Source organism: Podarcis pityusensis, assembly GCF_964106645.2.
Source record: "Podarcis pityusensis genome assembly, chromosome: 14".
In the NCBI taxonomy this organism is placed as follows: domain Eukaryota; kingdom Metazoa; phylum Chordata; class Lepidosauria; order Squamata; family Lacertidae; genus Podarcis; species Podarcis pityusensis.
In genome coordinates, this window is record NC_138039.1 from 39,140,004 (window position 1) to 39,161,295 (window position 21,292).

The following is a 21,292-nucleotide window of genomic DNA, read 5'->3' on the forward strand; positions in this document are numbered from 1 at the left end:
TTTTGCTAAATTCTAATAATCATTATTCAATATTTCCGTCTGAAATTTTGATTCTTTGTCAGCAAAACCCCTCTGATTTAAATCTTTTCTAAACATCTTATCTACTTGCACTTTGACGTGCTTTCGAACTGCTAGGTTGGCAGGAGCAGGGACCAAGCAACGGGAACTCACCCTGTCACGGGATCGGCAAGCCCTAGGCTCTGTGGTTTAACCCACAGCACCACCCACGTCCGTTTTTGGAATTTACACGCACACAAAAACCCCATTTAGTTTCTGGGTTCAGTTCAGCATGGTACCACGAAACCTTAAGAACCACCCATCCACCTTATAAACCAGCCCAGACCCTGCAACACAGGCAGGCAGTCCACGAAGCAGTCTGAAGCAAGCTGTGAGAGGGCATCACCCTGAGAGGAGGAGGAGCCACTGCCAATAGCTGGGGCTGCACCTCCTGTTGCCTCTCCACCAGCAGCAGTGCCACCACTCTCCACACCATCATGCTCCCCCCCCCGCACAGGTGGAGCTTGCCGCGCATAGCTGTCAACTTTTCCCTTTTCTTGCAAGGAATCCTATTCGGAATAAGGGAATTTCCTTTAAGAAAAGGGAAAAGTTGACAGCTATGAGCTGGCGCCCCTGCTGCTACCTTCTGCCTCTTGCCACTGCTGGGCACCTGGTGGTTGGCTCCCAGGTCTTGCCACTGCCAGGCACTCATTGCTCCTCAATGCTTTCCACCTCCACAGCCCTGGAGGCTGCAGCAGCATGCTCAAGTGGCAACTCCTCTATTTGCTCCTGGGCCACTGTCTTCCTCCTGCTCACCCTCTTTGAGTTCACCTGGGGTAGAGGAGCACAACAGCAGGATTGAGCTGGAGGGGGCAAGTACCCGGCAGTGGGAAGAGGGGCAGGAGGTGGGATCACAGCCAGGGTTTTCGCCTCTAGTGGCAAAACATCCTGGGCCACCCCTGCCCTGCAGTCTTCATCAGAGGCTCTTCTCTGAGGACCCTGCGCAAGGGGGGTGTAGGGGGTAGCTACACAAGAATGAATAATCAATATATTAGAAAGTTAAAATGTTTTGCAGTCACACCAACTCATTTTTATTTTATTTTATCACAACCCTAAGCATTTATCCGACTCCCAAGAATCCAAGCTATTTTGTTCTTCATTAAATTATCAACACACACACACACAGTTACACCTACACATAAAAATTCATATTACACAAGGTGGGAAGGGGGGAAATTGATTGAGGTAGTAATAAACAGAGACCTACAGCAAGTGATTAAGTGACAAAGACTTTTGGCTCAGAATAGTAGGGGTGATTCATCCTTGGACAGACATTCTGCAAAACATGCAAAAATGGGAATTGCTGGGGGAGGGAATTATCCACCTCCAGCACCCAAGGGTCCAAGCTGCTGCAGTTTTGGTGTACACCACTGACTGTCAATCCTCTGAGTTTTGCTTGTGCCCACCACCTGCTTGGAAGAGTGTGGACTGATTCCAGGACCCCAGTTTCCTCAACCAATTATCCTCACTGTCTTAAGTGGACAGCGACGACCATCTTTTTGGAAGGGGCAACTCTCCTATGCTGAAGGGGGGTGTACAACTTGCTGCTGCTGCTTGCCAAGGTTTCCAAGTTGCAATTAAAATTTAAAATATTTACATCTGCCTTGCTGCTCTGTCGTTCTTCCTTGGCCTTCCAGTGTTCCTCTAAATATGAGGTTTTCAAAGGTGCTCCTTACGTGCAGTTTCACACTGAGCAGAGTGCACACTGGGCTTGTCTTGCAAAGCCAAGAATAGCTTGTGTCTGGGTTCTTTTGTGGCTGCTCGTGTAATAAGAGCACACAGCCTGGAAGTTGGGGCAGCCCTCCACAGCAAGTGAGAAAGAAGTCTGTAATATTAATGAGCCCATTTTCCGGCTGAGTGGGAGTACTGAAAGTTACAAAATACTGCTCTTTGTGAATGCTATTACCAGCGCAAAGGGCCAGGGTTAGAAAGCATGACATTTTTTCTTTGGGAAAAGCTGCTGGGAGATGTCTTAAAGGTAAAGGTAAAGGGACCCTTGACCATTAGGTCCAGTCGACTCTGGACTCTAGGGTTGCAGAGCTCATCTTGCTTTATTGGCCGAGGGAGCCGGCGTACAGCTTCCGGTTCATGCGGCCAGCATGACTAAGCTGCTTCTGGCGAACCAGGGCAGTGCACAGAAATGCCGTTTGCCTTCCTGCCGGAGTGGTACCTATTTATCTACTTGCACTTTGACGTGCTTTCGAACTGCTAGGTTGGCAACGGGAGCTCACCCCATTGCGGGGATTCGAACCGCCAACCTTCTGATCGGCAAGTCCTAGGCTCTGTGGTTTAACTCACAGCGCCACCCATGTCCCTGGGAGATGTCTTAAAATCCATCAAAATCCATCGCTCTAAACAATTTCCTTGTGCTTGGGGCTCTTTTAACAAGCCTGACTGTTGAGTGTGTTAGCGATATCATCCATGAAAAGAGCTTTGGCATACATATTGTTTGCATCACCTTGAGCCAATAGGGAACATTAAGGGCGAAAATCGAACAGACCCTATTTGTACACAAAATGAGTTCATTCTGCAGCCATAGCAATTCCAAATTGCTGCCCCCATAATTCCAAGAGGTATGGTTCAGGTGACCTGGCCAAATTTGACCATCAACACAGGATTTGTGTTCCCATGCTCCCTCGTTCCCCTCCATGGTTGCTGTTCCTATAGTTTCGTATAACAACCAAGTCCAATAAATTATGTTTTGCACAAACTATAACTTGCTTCCAAAGCAGGGCTGGAAATCTTGTTTAAATGCTGGTTTCCAATACTGCTTTAGGGACAAACTTTGTACAGTGCAAATCAGGAAGTGAAAAAGAGTGTAAAAGAGGAAGCATGTGTTGAAGTGTTTACACATGCACATCATAGTTTGGTGATGATATCTGAATTGGGGTGTGTTGTTTCCTTTATCGTTCTTTACAATAAAAAAAATCTCAAAGCAACTTGACAAAAATAAAATACAACTCATAAAAGCTATTCAAAGGCTGAAAAGAAAAGGGGGGGAAAGCAAAATACAGAATACATAAAATGCCCATCTAGCAGTATGTTAATAAGGATCAAGGAGGGAGGATATTAGGTTTACAGCGTGTTACAATCTAAGAGAAAATGTTATGAAAATGCTCTGTCGGTAGCCAAACTGGCCAAAATGTATAAGAATAGATCTGAAACTTGTTGGAGATATAAAAAGGGGAGTGGTTCATATATGCATATGTGGTGGGAATGTGAAAAAAATCAGAGCGTTCTGGGACATTGTATATAATGAATTTTAAAAGATACTCAAATTCCCATTCACAAAAAGAGCAGAGGCCTTCTTATTAGGGATAATGTCAGCTGAAATCAAGAAAGAAGTAAGACCACTCTTTATGTACGCAACATCTGCAGCCAGAATTCTGGTCGCAATGAATTGGAAGAGTGAAATTACACCTACAAAGTCAGAATGGCAGGTAAAAATGACAGACTACATCCAATTGGCAATAATGATGGGGAGAGTTAGAGGGTACTCAGTGCAGAGGGTGAATAAAGAATGGATAGTATTAAACGAATACTTGAAAAACTACAATAGCAAAAATCTCCTGGCAGACCTTGAATGATTCTTGCAATGTATAGATAATAAACTAAAGAATTTTTCTCTGAAGGAAATTAAGGAAACAAAGTACAATAACATGATACTGTGTAAAAAATAGCAAATGAAATTCAATTTTTTGAGAACAATTGGAAGTTTATTTTATCTTTATTATTTATTCTTCTTCTCTATTTTTCATTATATTTTTCTTTTTTCCGTGTAGTGTATGTGCATAAATTGTAATATGGTAAATTGCTGTGTAAATATGTGATGAATGTTTAATAAATATTTATTTTAAAAAAATATTTAGAAAATAAAATTTAAAATAAAATAATAAGGGCCAAGCCCACTAAAAGGTAAGCGCCACCATAGAAGGAAGCATTAATTAACTAGTGGTGTAGTGTGGTGTAGTGGTTAAGAGCGGTTGTCTCGTAATCTGGGGAACCGGGTTCGCGTCTCTGCTCCTCCACCTGCAGCTGCTGGGTCACACTTCTCTAAAGTCTCTCAGCCCCACTCACCTCACAGAGTGTTTGTTGTGGGGGAGGAAGGGAAAGGAGAATGTTAGCCGGTTTGAGACTCCTGAAGGGGAGTGAAAGGCGGGATATCAAATCCAAACTCCTTCTTCTTCTTCTTCTTCTTCTTCTTCTTCTTCTTCTTCTTCTTCTTATGACTTGGGAAAACAGAAAGGTCTTAGCCTGGTGCCTAAGAACTGCCGGAGATGGCACCAAGCACATCTCCCTGCCTGGAAGAGCATTCCACAGACAGTAGTCACTACTGTTACACTCTGACCCCTTGCACACATACGTGAAATGAGTGTAAATGGGGAGCAGCCGCAGAAGTGGGGGGAGAGGCCTGAAGAGCCTCAACAAAGTCCTACTGTGCCTCTTGCTCGTGAGGAGACCCTCCCCAGAACCCGAAGGGGACGTCCTCTTTGGGGAGGGAGGGTCTCAGTGAGCCAGAGACTTGTTGAGGCTGTGCTCAGTAAAGCCCCGCTAAGTCCCTCTACCTATCCGGGGTGTGTGAGCCGGAGGCGCAGTGGACATTCCTGCTAGCAGCTGCTATGTGGGAAAGCGCAGCAGCTATCGCTGTTGCTTTTATGCGCATCAGCTGTTAGCTGGGAGGCTGAACAAAGCCCCACTGTGCCTCTGGCTCACATGGAGACCTTCCTAGGAGCCCAAAGAGGACACCCCCTTCAGGCTTCAGGGAGAGTCTCCTTGCAAGCTGGAGACACAGTAGGACTTCGTCAAGCCTTTGCAGGCCTCCCCTCCCTCAACCTCTGGGTTTCTGGGGCTGTTTGTATGCACAGTTGCATGTGAATTAAATGTGCATAAATTGGGGGGCGGGGAATGCCTGTATATATTTCTGAAGGCTGGGTAATTTGTATATGGCTGATGCTGATTTTTTTTTTAAAAAAGTTTTATTATCTGGTTGAAATTCGTAACCTTTATATTTTTGTGTTACTTTCTCTAGGAAATAGAGGATCTTCGGAAACAGGGTGAAATCATACCAGAGTTGATGACAGAATGTGAAACAGTATCTGAGAAATTGCAGGTATGAATGGTTATTATTATTCAGTATGTATTTTCAGTTTTAAAAGGAAAATTATACTCCACTTAAGACCTATAGCCAGAATGTTTATGTTGGAGAAACTGAAGCGTATGATTCATGCTGGATGAGGATGGCTCAGGTAGAGATGTGAAGGTGTTGGGAAAATGATTTCCTCTTAACTTTTATCCAGTTTTCCCTCTTGGTCCTCTGCTCCTCTGGGGTCATGTCAGGATAATGCTGCTTGCTTGCTTGCTTGCTTGCTTGCTTGGAGAGCCAAGCAGTAAGGAAGTAGCCACAGCGTTTTCCCTTCCATTCATGAATGCAAGTTACTGTAGTGCAGGTATAATCATAACACAGATGGAAAATATTAAGACACCTTAACTGCTCAGGCCAACAGCACAATAATGGCTTAGTGCAATGGTGTCTTCGCAGGACCTGTCAAGGAATGAGGGCTCTAGTAGGAAGGGGAAGTGGACTCCCTGATCACAGGTCTCTAAAAGTCACCTTGAGAACGGACTCAAAGCAGCCTAAGGGAACCGGGGAATAACTGCAGTACAACCAAATCATAAATTCAGGCTTCCATTTATTTAATTGCATTAGTGTGCAATTGGGTAGAATACCACCTCCATGTTTTGTGTTCCTTATCTCCATAAAATAAAAGAACTGGAGAATGGATGTAGCTAGGATTTATTTGGGAGGTAGGCAGGCTTTATGTTAGGTGCGGCAGAACCGAGTAATCTGTGATGCAATTGGTCAGTTAAATATTTTGATTTATTTACTTTATTTATTTAGGGGGCAGCTGCCCCCCTTCACTCCTCTGCCTACACCCATGGCTGGAGACATGTTTTTCAATAAAAGCAGTATGTTCAGGGAGGGGCCTGGATTACTCAAGGGATGAGAGAGCCCTTGGTGCTAAAGTCCTAGTTGCTATCCTGTGCTGCTGGCACTCCACTGACTTACCCGGCTTCTGCCTTGGAAGCTCAAGCCTGTAGAAGGTGTACCCTGTTTCACAATTTAGGAACGGCTTCATCTGTAAATCTTTCATCTCAACCCATGCATCATGAATTTGTTGAGGAGAGGCAACATGGGACTCTATCCTCTGGGGCAAAGCATTTCAAGTACAGTGGTACCTCAGGTTACATATGCTTCAGGTTACATATGCTTCAGGTTACAGACTCCGCTAACCCAGAAATAGTACCTCGGGTTAAGAACTTTGCTTCAGGATGAGAACAGAAATCGTGCTCCGGTGGCGCGGCAGCAGCTGGAGGCCCCATTAGCTAAAGTGGTGCTTCAGGTTAAGAACAGTTTCAGGTTAAGAACGGACCTGCAGAACGAATTAAATACTTAACCCGAGGTACCACTGTACAGGCTTATATTGATGATGTAAACTCCATTGCTAGGGAACTTAAAGATTATTATTATTATTTTTCTCACTGTCTTTCTACACATTCAGCCAGGGAGACTCCAGATATTTCTTTTTCTTATTTTTTTTAAAAAATGACATTGATTTCCAGAACGAAACAATCTCAGTTCCCAGGCGCTGTTTTGTCAGGTTGTATTTGTGGACGGGTGAGCCAGGACCCAAACCAACTTCAGATAATGTTTAGAACAAATTCTGAAGCGCTAGCAATGGCAGTAATATATGCAGAGCAGGGCACATAAATTCCAGCCAAAAGCTGCCCAAAGTGACCTCATTCAAGGCAAAGCATCTCTTCCGCATCCTTCTGTGAAGCAGTCAGATTAAAATAATAGCCTTTCCCCTGACAGAGTTTGCTTGCAGGTAGGTTTGCAGTGGACACAATAAATAAGAGATGCAGCGATGGGGCAGGTGTGGGAAGGGCCTTTGCTCTTTTTGTTATTGATGAGACTTTAATGTACCTTTTTTTTTTTTAAGGCTGCTGAGAAAAGGAATAAAGACCTGGAAGAGAAAGTCAGAGCTCTAAGGACAGAGGTGGAAGAGAGCAAACACAGACAAAACAACCTTAAGACTGAGTTACAGACTTTTTTAGACGTACTAGATGGAAAGATTGATGAATTGCATGACTTCCGGCAAGGACTATCTAAACTGGGAGTTGATAACTAGGGAATAGCAACATATATCTTTTTGTAAACTAACATTTGGTGGGTGTGCATTTTAATCCTAAATGTCTGTTCCACAAAAAAATAACCAGAGTATTCTTGTTTGCAATGTGATTTGTACATAGAATTTAAAAATTTAATGGTTCTCTCCCCCACTACCCATTCTTCCTTTTCTTTCTTTTCTTTCCAAAAATTGTTGTTGACTTTTCTTTTTTAAGGTAGAGCTTTGTTTATCTTGCTGCTTCTGGACTTGGAGGGTTTGTGAACAGGTGGGGGAGGGTTCTTGCCTCAGGAAAATGGAACTAGACCTACCTTAAAATGAATATGCATTAGTTGTTGCAGGGAAATTTCTATCTTAAGGGCTGCTGCAACCATAGAAACAGGAAGCGAGCCTTTTCCTAATCTTGATTATCAAGCCCTTGCAGTTTTATTTGTGTGTGTGTGTGTGTAACAGACCACAGTGAAGATGAGAGAAGATGCTTGCAATTTGTCCATGGGCTTGAAAAAGAGAAGTGCACTTGGGAGCAGCCATTGGCAGGTAGAGAAATATTCTTTTAGTAGATGCTCATGGCCTTAGGATCAAATTGTGAAGCCTCATTTGAAGAATTCAGTGGTGGCTTTTTTAAAAAATAAAAAAAAATACCCACGAGGCCTTTTCATACAGAATTTGCCATGTTCAACAATGTGCATTTGAAATCGGTGTAGAAATCGCAACGTGTTCAGGTGTGGCCCTTTGCACTCCTGGTAGAATGGACGTGGAGGTAGTTACCCAAAGTGGGTTGGCGGTTTCCAAGCCTTTGAGGGTGTTTAGAAATGCAGATATTGTACATTAAGCCATTTGAATGCCGGGGAAATGGGCTCTCTTCCTAGGATCCAGGGTCAGTTCACTCCCGGAGCAAAGGATGTTAAGTAGGGAACCTCAGGCCCAGGAGTCAAATGCCTCTCCAGCTGTTCCTTGGAAGTTCTCCAACGCCACATCCCTCGCTGGTCCTGCTTTGTACCACAAGTGTTTTTGCCTGGCTGGAATTTGCCCTTGAACTCTGGCGATGCCTTTTGCTTCTCCGGATGGAGAACAGAGCAGGCTGTGTGAGCGTGCATAGGAACTAACCTGTTACACAGAGGTAATATTTACATTCTTTGCTCCATCCACTGGCATGTGGCTCTTGGGCTGGAACAGGTTTCCCATCCCTGATGTAAGCAGTTGGCCTTATAAGTTGCTTTCCCTACACTGGCTGGCAACACCATTTTTACATTCAGGATACAAGTATTTGTTTTAAAACTATTTATGTGCCACCTCTTCACCCAGAGAAACCTCAGACATTGGTTGCAACAAAGACTTTAAACCAGGGGTCAGCAAACTTTTTCAGCAGGGGGCCGGTCCACTGTCCCTCAGATCTTGTGGGGGGCCGGACTATATTTTGAAGAAGAAGAAAAATGAACGGATTCCTATGCCCCACAAATAACCCAGAGATGCATTTTAAATAAAAGGGCACATTCTGCTCATGTAAAAAACACACTGATTCCCAGACCGTCCACGGGCCGGATTTAGAAGGCGATTGGGCCGGATCTGGCCCCCGGGCCTTAGTTTGCGTACCCATGCTTTAAACCATCTTAAGGATTTAAAGAGCCTGTTTGAATAAAAGTATCAGTGACATGGAAATAAAGGTGGAAGCAAGAAAAAGGAGCAGGTAAATTATCAATAAACGGTTCTGAATTTCTCAGTTGTTGCCCAAAGTCTGGGCAACGAGAAAATGTGTTTAATTGGTGCCATACTGGCTATGAGGTTGGTGCCTGATGCAAAGATATTAGATGCAGCAGCAAACAGTCACAAATTGGAGGGGAGGGCAATGGAAGAGTTGTTGCAGACAGTGGCACTGGTTGCAACTGGGTTTTAGAATTAAGTCTCCATCCAAGAGGGGGGTGTCTTCAAACTAACCATCAAGACACATGGCCACCTAAAAAGGAACATCCTGGGACATCAACCCACCTTGAAGGTTTCTGCTCTGTCCCCAAAGACCTGCTCTTTAATTCCAGGTGAATCAAGGCTGGTGGTATTCACAGCTGGGATGAAACGAGAAAGTCATTTTCACATGCTCCAAAACACTCCCGTTAGCGCCTTCAGCTTCTTTCAGGGCTGAGCCCCTGGAATTACAAAAACCGGGTCCTGGGACAGAGTCGTATCTCAAACTAAGCTCTGTACGAACCTTCCCAATCTTGTGCCTTCTACATGTTTGGGGCTACGTCTTCCATCACCCTGGCCATGCTAGCTGGGATGGATGGGAGTTGTCTAAAACTTCTAGAGGGCACTGGGGAAGGCTGCTGACACAAATGTCTGTCAGCTACTGAGACTGTATCACACTGGAAAACACTTCTTAGTCATGCCCGTTATGGATCTTAGTACTGGTAGTTACCCGAACTCACCTCCTTTGCCTGCTAGGCAGATGTGTGGAAGCTCAAAGGTGCCCTGCCTAACAGTGAGCTGCCTCCTCTTCCATTTTTCTGCCCTGTGTGTTAAGTGCCTGCGGTGCCTAACTGCTTTTAGAACTGCAGGAGGGAGTTCAACTCATCATTCGCAGCGCTCTCTCCTTTTGTGTCTGCCATTGCATGGGTGTGCGATTCAATTTTCTCTGTTCTTAATATAAAAAGCCACCTTCTTACTGAAAAAGCGTTGGACATAAAGCTCTCATTTTGGACTGTGTGACTCTCCCGTTTCCTCGTAAGGTGCAAAGTATGAAGAGGGCAGTTTGCAACAGCTTCTTAGCTGATGAAACCTGATCCACTGCCAAAACAGTTAGCTATTCTTTCTGCTGATATATATGCATATCTATATTGCAGTGTGCCATGGGGTTTTATGGTGGTGACGGAGTCCGTGATTGCTTGAGATTTTGCCTAATGTCGTGGCGGATGGTGGGGAGCGGAGAGAGGAGTCTGGCTGCCATTGGGTGAGCTTCTCAGATTCTAGAGAGGCAGGGTTAGCAGATGGGCCTAGGGAAGGAGGTTCAGAGTAGTGAGTGGTCCACAGAGAGGCGCGAGGCACAAGGATCTGAATGCACAAGCAGAGTTAACAAGACAGATCTGAAATAGCAAGCCAAGCATTTGGCTGCACCCAAAGCACACAGCTCTCCTTAATTTTTGCTTCCTTTGGCTCCTGAGAGCAAAGCCCTCTGCTCACCAGTAAACCTTTCCCACTGAACTCCTTGGAACCAAATTTCCTGCCCACTCGCCCACCCCATGCCTCTAATCTGATTTCTCGCTGCTTTGAGCCTAACCCACTTTTCCCTTCTTCCACAATTCATAGGCTCCTGATCCAAGATCACAAGTATTATCTGTGCAGGTGCCGGTGAAGGGCTGGGTTCAGATCTTCTCGTTCAGGTCAGAGCCAGGTGACTTAGGTGTGTTAGGCTGAGCTGAAGCCGTGATGAGGAGCATGTGGGCAGCACAGGTCAAGGCCAACAGGGTGACAGGGCTGGCCTTCTGTGCTATGCCCTCTTCTTTGGCAATTAAAACACAGAGGCAGTTCTTTGCCAGGAGCAAAGTCTTTGACATTTTAGAACTGAAAACAGGCTTCTATAAAACCTACAGCTGCCATAAATGACACCAAGGCTGCCTTGTATTTTATTTTATTTTATTACAAAAATCATTTAAAGGCCTGTGTTTTTACACCCCAGCCCCTTCCTTAGTCTACCATCTGCTGCACTGGTTTTGTGTAGTGGTGAGTTGGCCAGGAGAGATGGCACGTTTGTTGTGCTATTAAGTTGGCTACCTCTGTCTTCCCAGAAAGTGGGGCTGTCCTAGCAGTAGTCAGAAGATTTCAAGATGTTGATCATAGATATTTTCTCCTCTTTTTGAAGTGACTACAAACCAGATCATTTGGGATCAAGTGGGGCTTAGAACCATTGCTCATTGGTAGAGGGCATGCAATGATTTCAACTTCAGTGCCCAGCATTTGCAGCAGGTTATGGTAACAACCACTCTCCCCTGGGGAACCTGGAGAATTGTCAGTTGCATTCAGTCAGTCACTATTGGCTAAATGAACAAATATTCTGATATAATAAGGCTGCATCTTCCTGTACCCCGAATCCGATTCCTAAAGCAATTTGGGGGAGCCTCAGGTGCTGCTGCCATATCTTATTCAATGCTTGCTCCCAATTTAAAAAATGGCAAGAAGGGTCCATACTAGCATTGTGTTTCCCTGAGGACCTTGCATGGCATGCCTGGAGATGGGTAAGAAATTTGATTCACTTGATATTTGAATGTGAATGAAGCTACATAATTTGCACTATCCAAATACATAAATTGAAACACAGTCATCTTTTGGAATGTACGCATTTCTGAATTTTGCAATGCCATTCTACAGCCAAGTAATGGCCAGGGTAAAGTGAAAATAATGATGTATACAAAAACATTACGATATTTGGGGAAATTGCTTTGCCAAAACGTGCATTTTATGGGAAACTGCATACAAGTATATGTACATATTGAGAGAAATTTGCACTAAAATGCTGGTGAACTTTCATGAGGAAGTGCATTTCTCAAACTGATGTGGAGAACTGGACTTAAGACTGGATAAACAAGAAATTCAGAGTTACCAAAATTCAGAGGAACCTAGTCATGCCTCAGCAGGTTTATTTGCATAACTGAATGGATTTCTAACCAGACTTTCAGGGTGCATTGCCCTCACAAGATAGTTTGCAGAATAAATTTAAAGTGCATAAAGTGAGCATAATAACCAATGGTCAACAAATACAATACAATTGGCATTGCAATGTCATGAATTTAAAATCGACAACAAACTTTTCCCAAGCACAGCGTAAACAAAGGCAGACTGGAATCAAAATGCCCAAGAGCTGCTTTCACGCATAGCATTACTTCATGCGTTGCACGGTACCAGTTAGTTCCATTTGGACCACCACCAGTGTGGCTAAGCAAGGGCCCATTTGGTTCAGCAACATGGAGCCCAGATCAAAGGTAGTAGAGAAGAAGACATCAAAGCATCCCCACAGTTGGACCTGGTGTGGACCATCCAAGCCTATGAGACATCTGGAGCCTGAATGCTGAAGACACCCAGCACTAAAAGGTAAAGGGACCCCTGACCATTAGGTCCAGTCATGACTGACTCTGGGGTTGCGGCGCTCATCTCGCTTTATTGGCCGAGGGAACCGGCGTACAGTTTCCAGGTCATGTGGCCAGCATGACTAAGCCGCTTCTGGCGAACCAGAGCAGTGCACAGAAATGCTGTTTACCTTCCCGTCGGAGTGGTACCTGTTTATCTATATTTGACATCCTTTCAAACTGCTAGGTTGGCAGGAGCAGGGACCGAGCAACGGGAGCTCACCCCGTTGCGGGGATTCGAACTGCCAACCTTCTAATCAGCAAGTCCTAGGCTCTGTGGTTTAACCCACAGCACCACCCACATCCACCCAGCACTACCAGTCTTCAAAACCACACCTAAGACCACCCAGGTTAGATAAGCTAGGGAGATTGTTGGGGAGCATGTTATACCCACAAAATACTCATTCTGTTCTCGCTACCTTATCCTAAATTACAAGCCCCCAAACCTGCTATATCTGGCAACCTGGTCAGGAAAATGAAACTTTTGACAGTTCTCTCATCCAGGATTAACCCCTCGGTGGCTGTCAATTTTCCATTTAATGATCTGGCACTCTAAAGCACCATCTTCAGACTGGGGGTGGGGGGTGGGCTAGCAATTTTGAAGAAGTTATTGTCTGAAATACTGTATGCTATGTTCAGTAGTAATAAGATACCTTGAGTCAAAAAGGGTTAAAGAACGCTGGGGTTGTATCCAAGGCTCGCCTTGCTCAACGTAGACCGACTGAAGTTAACTTAGGTTCATTCATTTCAGTGGGTTTACTCTGAGTAGGCCTTAGTTGGCCACAACCCTCTGCAAATATGCTTGATATAAATATGTATACTGTATTCTGTGGTGGAAGAAGTGTTGAATGGAGTTTGTAGAATGGCTAGCCAGTATGACATTTTACTGTGATAAAATGAAGAGGTAGAAATTAACTTTTAAAATATCAAGGTGCCTATATATGCATATAAAGTTTATATGCATATTCGTAAACAATTGATTGATTACTAGATTGCTTCTTTCTATTGCTTTGGCTTCTTATACCCCTGGTCTTAAGGACGCTGAACCAGTCTGTAGGTAAATCCCATGGTTCTTTGGACTGTACCATTTCACATAAGGGGGGGGGTGTTTGTGTGAAGGCTGCTTTTACTATGGGAAAGGACTCAAATGGGGATAGTCGCGCCAGCTGTGGTTTTGAAATGGAACTACCCCCAAAGCTCTGTACTATGTGTTTCATCTGTACCTATAGATTATTCTAATTACCTGGATGCAACTTTCCATCGATTCCAGTGGTGCTTTCACAAAAGTGTGCTTGGGATCATAACCTGAGGGCTGCTTCATGTAAATTGCTGGACTGGGGCAAAAGACGAATTTCTGGGATCTGTTAGTAACCCACTCTAATGATGACAACCTTACCACTTTGTGGAAATCGTGCAGACACACCCCTCTTTTAAGGGATGAAAATATATCTTGTGGGGAAACTGGTGCACAATGACAAGTTCAGTTTGCAATAATCATTATTTTCTCATTTATATGCTGCTTACAAGCCAAAATGGCTTCTAAGTGGAGTATGTAGCCATCTGCAGTCTTGTAACTTGTTACAGTGCAACCAGAGTAGCTGGATGGATGTGTGCCGATGACTTGAGATCACTGTTGGCATTTATATATGTAGCTCTTCCTGAGGTGTTCAATGTGCTTCATGTAACATCATCAGAGTAATACTTGCAACAACTTTGGGAGGGAGGTTGGTATTGCTTTCCACCTATTGTAGAAGGAGGAGAGGTAAAGGTAAAGGGACCCCTGACCATTTGGTCCAGTCATGACCGACTCTGGGTTGCGCCGCTCATCTCACTTTACTGGCCGAGGGAGCTGGCATACAGCTTCCAGGTCATGTGGCCAGCATGACTAAACCACTTCTGGCGAACCAGAGCAGCGCACGGAAACACTGTTTACCTTCCCATGGGAGCGGTACCTATTTATCTACTTGCACTTTGACGTGCTTTCAAACTGCTAGTTTGGCAGGAGCAGGGACCGAGCAACGGGAGCTCACCCTTTTGCGGGGATTCGAACCGCCAACCTTCTGATCGGCAAGTCCTAGGCTCTGTGGTTTAACCCAGCTGCATTTAAATCCAAGGGTGCTTCTGCAACCATAGCTCATGCTTTGTGACAAAGCTTTGACACCGGCACTGTACAGTACACAGCATAGATGTGGCCACCTGGCCTTTCTAGCATTTGGAAGCATTGATAGCAAGTTCGTATCAGGTGCCATAATTGAATGGATTTGTCCCAGTGTGGCAGGACTGGATACCTTAACTGGGCATTTGCACTGTATACAGACAGGGCCAGCTCCATCATTGGGGAGCTGTCCCATGGGCCCTGAAGGCTTTGCCTTGGAGACTCTCAGCCGCCATCTTGGATTTCTGACAATACCACAAAAGTTGAGTCATTTAACGGCATTGTGGGGAGAACTGGCTGCCATCATAAATAGCGAAACTCCCAGGGACAAATTATCTTAGCAGATCTCAAAAAGCTCTTTGCTTGAGACTTTGGAAGGCTGCTAGTCATTGCTGGTCTGGATGAGTATCATATGCTTCAACTTCTCGAGTTTTGGTTTGACTCTTGTAGTGGCAACAAGTAGTGGGTTGGCAGATTTTGGATTCCTGTAGTGATTCTGAGCTATTGAAGCTGTTATTACCTTAAATGGATCTGGAATGTGAGGCCATTATTCTAAGCACAATTCCTTACAAGTACCGTATTTTTCGCTCTATAAGACGCACCAGACCACAAGACACACCTAGTTTTTGGAGGAGGAAAACAAGAAAAAAAAATATTCTGAATCTCAGAAGCCAGAACAGCAAGAAGGATCACTACGCAGTGAAAGCAGCAATCCCTCTTGCTGTTCTGGCTTCTGGGATAGCTGTGCAGCCTGCATTCACTCCATAAGATGCACACACATTTCCCCTTACTTTTTAGGAGGGAAAAAGTGAGTCTTATAGAGCAAAAAATACCGTATATTTCATTTTAACGTAATGGCCATGATCCAATACAGTTCTGGGCACATTTTAGCCCCGTGAGTTTGACTTCTTTTGAGCATGGCTGATAGCACACAGGACTGCCCCCATGGCATTTAGGAAACATGGTGTGAGTTATTAAAATGTTTTGAGTTAAAATGTATCTGGGCAATTAAGGGAATTAACTTGTGTTTTCTGTTTTCTAATACTGGCTAGCAATAATTTTATTTTAGCCATATGCCAACCAAGAAGAAATATTGTCCCCCTAAAAAGGTACAAACTGATATCCTAAGTCTTGCACAATTGTCTTCAGTTTGGTGTGTGTGTCTGGCGGAGAGAGGGGGAGGTTAGTTGACAATACTAGAAAAAAGCATTTTGAATTTATTATGCTACAGATTGTGATACATTCTGAAATTGAATGTTGATGTACAGAGCACTTTTAAGAACTGAAATATATTCTTCCCTTGTAGTTAACAAATACGAGAGTATTTTAGTGCGATATTGCTATACCAAATGTTCTAAAAGTAAGATGAGCCTTTAGTAATTTGCAATATGTTCTCATGGTTCCAAGTAAGGTTTAGTGAAAGATGAATTAACTGATTATAAGAGCGTGGGAAAACATTGCAGTGATTAAACTGTATATTTTTATCCAGATATAAAATATGATTAATCAACCTGAAGATATTATTGTAGGTTGATTGGTGTGAAATTATCTTTTACCTTGTTACTTGTCTGCTGTGAACAAGTCCCCCCCCCCCCCCATGTCACTGAATATTCAGCAAACATTGATATGTGGAATCTCTTCTGGTAGCAGTAAATGATGGTTTTTATATATATATATTTGGAAAAGCAAAACATTTTTCTTTTATGAATTTTCTGTAATTTTTATCTGATTTTATTGTATTATAGAGTCATTTATGTCATATATTTAAGTTTTAAAAAAACAACACAAACTTCTGTCCTGACTTGATAAACTTCCGGTTTTCTGAATTACACTTTCTTGTTGCTTTGTGTTCTACTTGGGAGAGTTCCCTCTGCCCTTCAAATAAAAGTCAACCTGGATATGAATGTATGCAGATCACTTTAATTGAGCAAGACCACTGCTGTTGATCCCCCAGTGTGCTGTTTGAAATAAACAGCGCCTTCGGGAAAAAGAGCAACACAGGTGTGTGTGTGTGTGTGTGTGTGTGTGTGTGTGTGTGTGTTTGGCATAGATTTTGAGTGGGTAAAATGTTATGGGAAGGGAAGTGGCCCCAATGTGGATTAAAACCCTGTTTGGTGGATATTTCAGGGGATGGGGAGACAGTGATCAGTTCTAAGCACGCTTTTAAAAATGGGTGGCATGTCACATGTGTGCCTGAACATAGCAACAGTCTGGTATCCCCAGCCCTAATTCGCCACTTCCCTTGCCATAGTTGTGTAGCGGTTTGACTTCACCCCCGGAGGCGCAGTGCATTGTCTCTCGAGACAGACAGATGCTAGCAACAGACGCCACTCTATTCCCCCCCCCACATATTTTATTTATTTGCATTTCAAATACAATTCAAAATTGTAATGTCTTCTATTTCTTTCAAAGATACAGTCATACCTCATGTTACATCCGCTTCATGTTACATTCTTTCAGGTTACGTCCCGCGGCGACCTGGAAGTACCAGAAAGGGTTACTTCCGGGTTTCGCCACTCGCACATGTGCAGAAGCGCAAAATGACGTCACGCGCATGCGCAGAAGCGACGAATCGCAACCTGCGCACGTGCAGACACGCCGCTGTGGGTTGCGCTCTTTTCATGTTGCGAACGGGCCTCCGGAACGGATCCCGTTTGCAACCAGAGGTGCCACTGTACAAACATTAGTGGACTTCCCTTCCTCTCCTTCCATGGCTCCTTTTATAATCCACCCCCCCTTGCATCTTCTTCGTTTTCTAATCCTTTCTCTTTTACTCTCCTTATCTCTTGTTCTTACTTACACTGCTGAAGTTACTAGCATCTGCTTATCATAGTTTTTCATTTAATCTCTCTCTCTCTCTCTCTCTCTCTCTCTCTCTCTCTCTCTCTCTCTCTGTGTGTGTGTGTGTGTGTGTTATCCAGTCTACCTTAAACCATTTTTCATCTCGATTTCTTATTCTACTGGCCATTCCTGCTAATTCCACATATTCCAACATTTTAATGTGCCACTCTTCTTTCGTTGGTCCTGCATCTGTTTTCCATTTTTTGCACTGGTAGCATCCTTGCAGCCGTAGTCGCATACATGAATAGGTTATTCTGATTATTATTTTTTTGGGGGGGGACTTCTGATGTTATTATATCCAGGAGGAAAGCTTCTGGGTTGGGGGGGAAATGTTCTTTTAAACTTTTTTAAAAGTTCATTATATATTATTTCCCAATAACCTTTAAGTACGCTGGAAGACCATCACATGTGGAAGAATGACCCTTCAACCTCTTTACACTTCCAACATTTACCTGCCTCTGATTTAAACATCTTTGCTGGTCTGTTGGTGTTAAATACCACTTATGGATCATCTTCAAGTAGTTTTCCTTTAGTGTATGACATGCAGCTCTTGTTTATTCACAGGCCAGAACAGAACTGAACTGAAGGGTTCAGCCAGCCTGCTTATACAGAGCTCCACTACAAAAGCAACAGTAACAACTTTCGGTAACTATCCAATCACTGAATGTCACTTTCATATTTTTTTTTATAAGATATTTATTAAGATTTTCAAAATATTACAAAAAAAAAGAAAATACAAAATAAAGATAATTAGAAACAACTCAATCTTTCCATTACTTATTTTTCATTAGCTTATTTCCCGGACCTCCTCACGCCTCCCTTTTTTGTATTCCAATTCAGTTTGTTGGTTCAGCAAATCCTTCCCCTCTTTGATTATCCTAATCTTTAATCTTAAAATATTGTAACATTAGATCTTTACCTATTAGTAATCCATTTTTCATATTCCCTTATAATATTGCAGCTAAAAACCACTTAGTTTCTATCCAACATCGTTCTAACATTCATTAATTTTACAATATTTCTGTAAATAGTCTTTAAATTTCTTCCAATCTTCTTCCACCGACTCCTGAATGTCACTTTCAATTCCTTATTTGTATGTGTGTACCTGAGTGAAAACTATCTACGGTACCCCCCTGTTGGCCCAGGGTGAGAACTTCAGCTCATAACATTTTCCCCAATTGTTTCCATAAATCTAACTCAATGTTAGGTTTAAAGAAGTGGCAATAAACAGTCATGGCTTCCCCAGCAGAATTCTGGGAGCTGTACTTTGCTAAGGGTGATGAGCATTGCTTAGATATGCCTATTACCCTCCCAGAGCAAGAACTCCCAGAGTTCCCTATGAAACTACATTTCCCAGGATTCTTTTGGGGGGAAGTGTTGAAAGGCAGAATTGTTAAAGTGGCATAAAGGTAAAGGTAAAGGGACCCCTGACCATTAGGTCCAGTTGTGACCGATTCTGGGGTTGCGGCGCTCATCTCGCTTTATTGGCCGAGGGAGCTGGCGTACAGCTTCCGGGTCATGTGGCCAGCATGACTAAGCCACTTCTGGCGAACCAGAGCAGCGCACGGAAACGCCGTTTACCTTCCCGCCAGAGCGGGTATTTATCTACTTGCACTTTGACATGCTTTCGAACTGCTAGGTTGGCAGGAGCAGGAACCGAGCAACAGGAGCTCACCCCGTCGCGGGGATTCGAACCGCCGACCTTCTGATCGGCAAGTCCTAGGCTCTGTGGTTTAACCCACAGCGCCATCTGCGTCCCAAAGTGGCGTAAGTGTGCTTTAAATGTATGGTGCGGATGTGCCCTTGTTCCCGCTTGACTCATCACTGGCAAATTCTGTTTTATGAGCTGTCGCCGTCTAAGCATCCCAAAGCAGGCGGCATGAAACAGAATTATGTTGCTCACACTTAGCCAGGTACCAAGGGGAAAACGTAGGAGAAAAAGCCGTTTCACGTCATCTGTTGCCATAATGTTCTCTCCTCTGCAAAGCCGTAGCATGTCTGTCTCCGAGCCAGGAAAAGCCTTTGGGGGAATGTAAACAGCAACGTCAGAACGAAGGCCCTCCCTCTTAAGAACCGAATAGCTTCTTGGAGGAATCTAGGCAACCGCTGTTGCTATGGATACGGCAGCACTCGGTGATGGCGGCCTACAGGAACATTTCCGAAACGAGCTCCTAATTATAGTATACCAAATCACCCACTCAAAACTAAGACAGCTTGGGAAAGTTTGACAAAATACTCCCCCCCCCCCCATTCTACACAGAAAGCAAGGCAGAAAACAAGGCACTTTATGCAATTGTGCTCTCAAACATGCACCAATTATTATTACCAAGTTGCATTCATAGTGTTATTTGGGGGAGACACACATATATATTTCTAATATCACACGTACGCATCCCAGTCTTCACATTTTAAGTAGACTTGTATTTATATGTCTTGGAGGCTATAGTCATTCTGGTGAGAAGTGGCAATAGATGTCTAAAAATGTGGGAAGGCTTTGCCAGTATGCAAAATTTTAAGGGTAACCAATTGCACCCTAGTCGCACTAAAAATTACAAGCACTTTTATACCATGGCTTCCCCCAAATAATTCTGGGAGCTGTAGCTTGTTAGAGTGCTGAGAGTTGTCAAGATACTCCTATTACCTTTACAAAGCTGCAATTTCTAAAGTGGTTTAACAATAAATTCCTCTTTCTTGGGGACTCTGTGACTCTGGGAGGTAGGGTTATTGGTTTGATCTTGTTTTTATTGTTTGTTTTGTGTTCTCATTTTGTATTTTTATGTTGTGAAGTGCCCAGTGTTCTTCAGATGATGGGTGGCATATAAATTTAATAAGTACAGTGGTGCCTCGCAAGACGAAATTAATTCGTTCCGCGAGTTTTGTCGTCTTGCGATTTTTTTCGTCTTGCAAAGCACGGTGTCGGGAAAGTTTTGGAAAAGCTTCAAAAATCACCAAAGTCTTTAAAAACCTCAAAAAAGGTTACCACACCGCGTTCTATGAGTTGCTCCTCGAAGTCAAGTCGCAACTGTATTAACGGTGTTAAGAAAAAGGAAACAAACTTGCAAGACGTTTCCGTCTTGCGAAGCGAGCCCATAGGGAAAATCGTCTTGCGAAGCAGCTCAAAAAACCAAAAACCCTTTCGTCTAGCGAGTTTTTTGTCTTGCGAGGCATTCGTCTTGCGAGGTACCACTGTAGTTGTTATAAGAATTGTAAGGTCACATATATTAAAAAAAAATGTTCATAACTGTATATATAAACCACATGTCAGAAACCCCACAGAAAAGGTCCTGAACAAATTGACCTCAGATATTTCTCTGCAAGGTCAAAGTGGGAAACCTCCCCATTGTCTCTTTCCTCACAAATACTGTCTTAAGGGCACATTAAAGATATGAACAGGGTGTGAGCCAGCGTACAGCTTCCGGGTCATGTGGCCAGCATGACTAAGCCGCTTCTGGCAAACCAGAGCAGCGCACAGAAACGCTGTTTACCTTACCGCCAAAGCGGTACCTATTTATCTACTTGCACTTTGCTTTCGAACTCCTAGGTTGGCAGGAGCAGGAACCGAGCAACAGGAGCTCACCCCGTCGCGGGGATTCAAACCGCTGACCTTCTGATCGGCGAGCCCTAGGCTCTGTGGTTTAGCCCACAGCGCTACCCGCGTCCCTTCAGTAGGAGAGCCCAATTCGCGCATCTGCAAAAGAAAACCCCACAACAACTCTCTCTCTCTTTCTCTCTCTCTCTCTCTCTCTCTAACCAAGGGCTGTGGTTTAACCCACAGCGCCACCCACATCCCTACTGAGCATTGTAGTATCCACTAATCCAGAATGCAGCAGCAAGACTGGTGACTGGGAGCGGCTACTGAAACCACATAACACCAGTCTTGAAAGACCTACATTGGCTCCCAGTACGTTTCCAAGCACAATTCAAAGTGTTGGTGCTGACCT

The 21,292-nt window shown here is 43.9% G+C and overlaps 1 protein-coding gene across 1 annotated transcript in view; it reads left to right on the forward strand.

The window, feature by feature from the left end:
- HOMER2 (homer scaffold protein 2) overlaps positions 1-16,414 on the forward strand; it is an 86,098-nt gene extending 69,684 nt beyond the window's left edge. Inside the window, exons 8-9 of the mRNA XM_080980502.1 lie at positions 5,087-5,167; positions 7,059-16,414. Coding sequence (XP_080836628.1) covers positions 5,087-5,167; positions 7,059-7,247 — 270 coding nt within the window. The 3' untranslated portion in view covers positions 7,248-16,414. The remainder of the gene's footprint in view (positions 1-5,086; positions 5,168-7,058) is intronic.
- Positions 16,415-21,292: the final 4,878 nt, after the last annotated feature.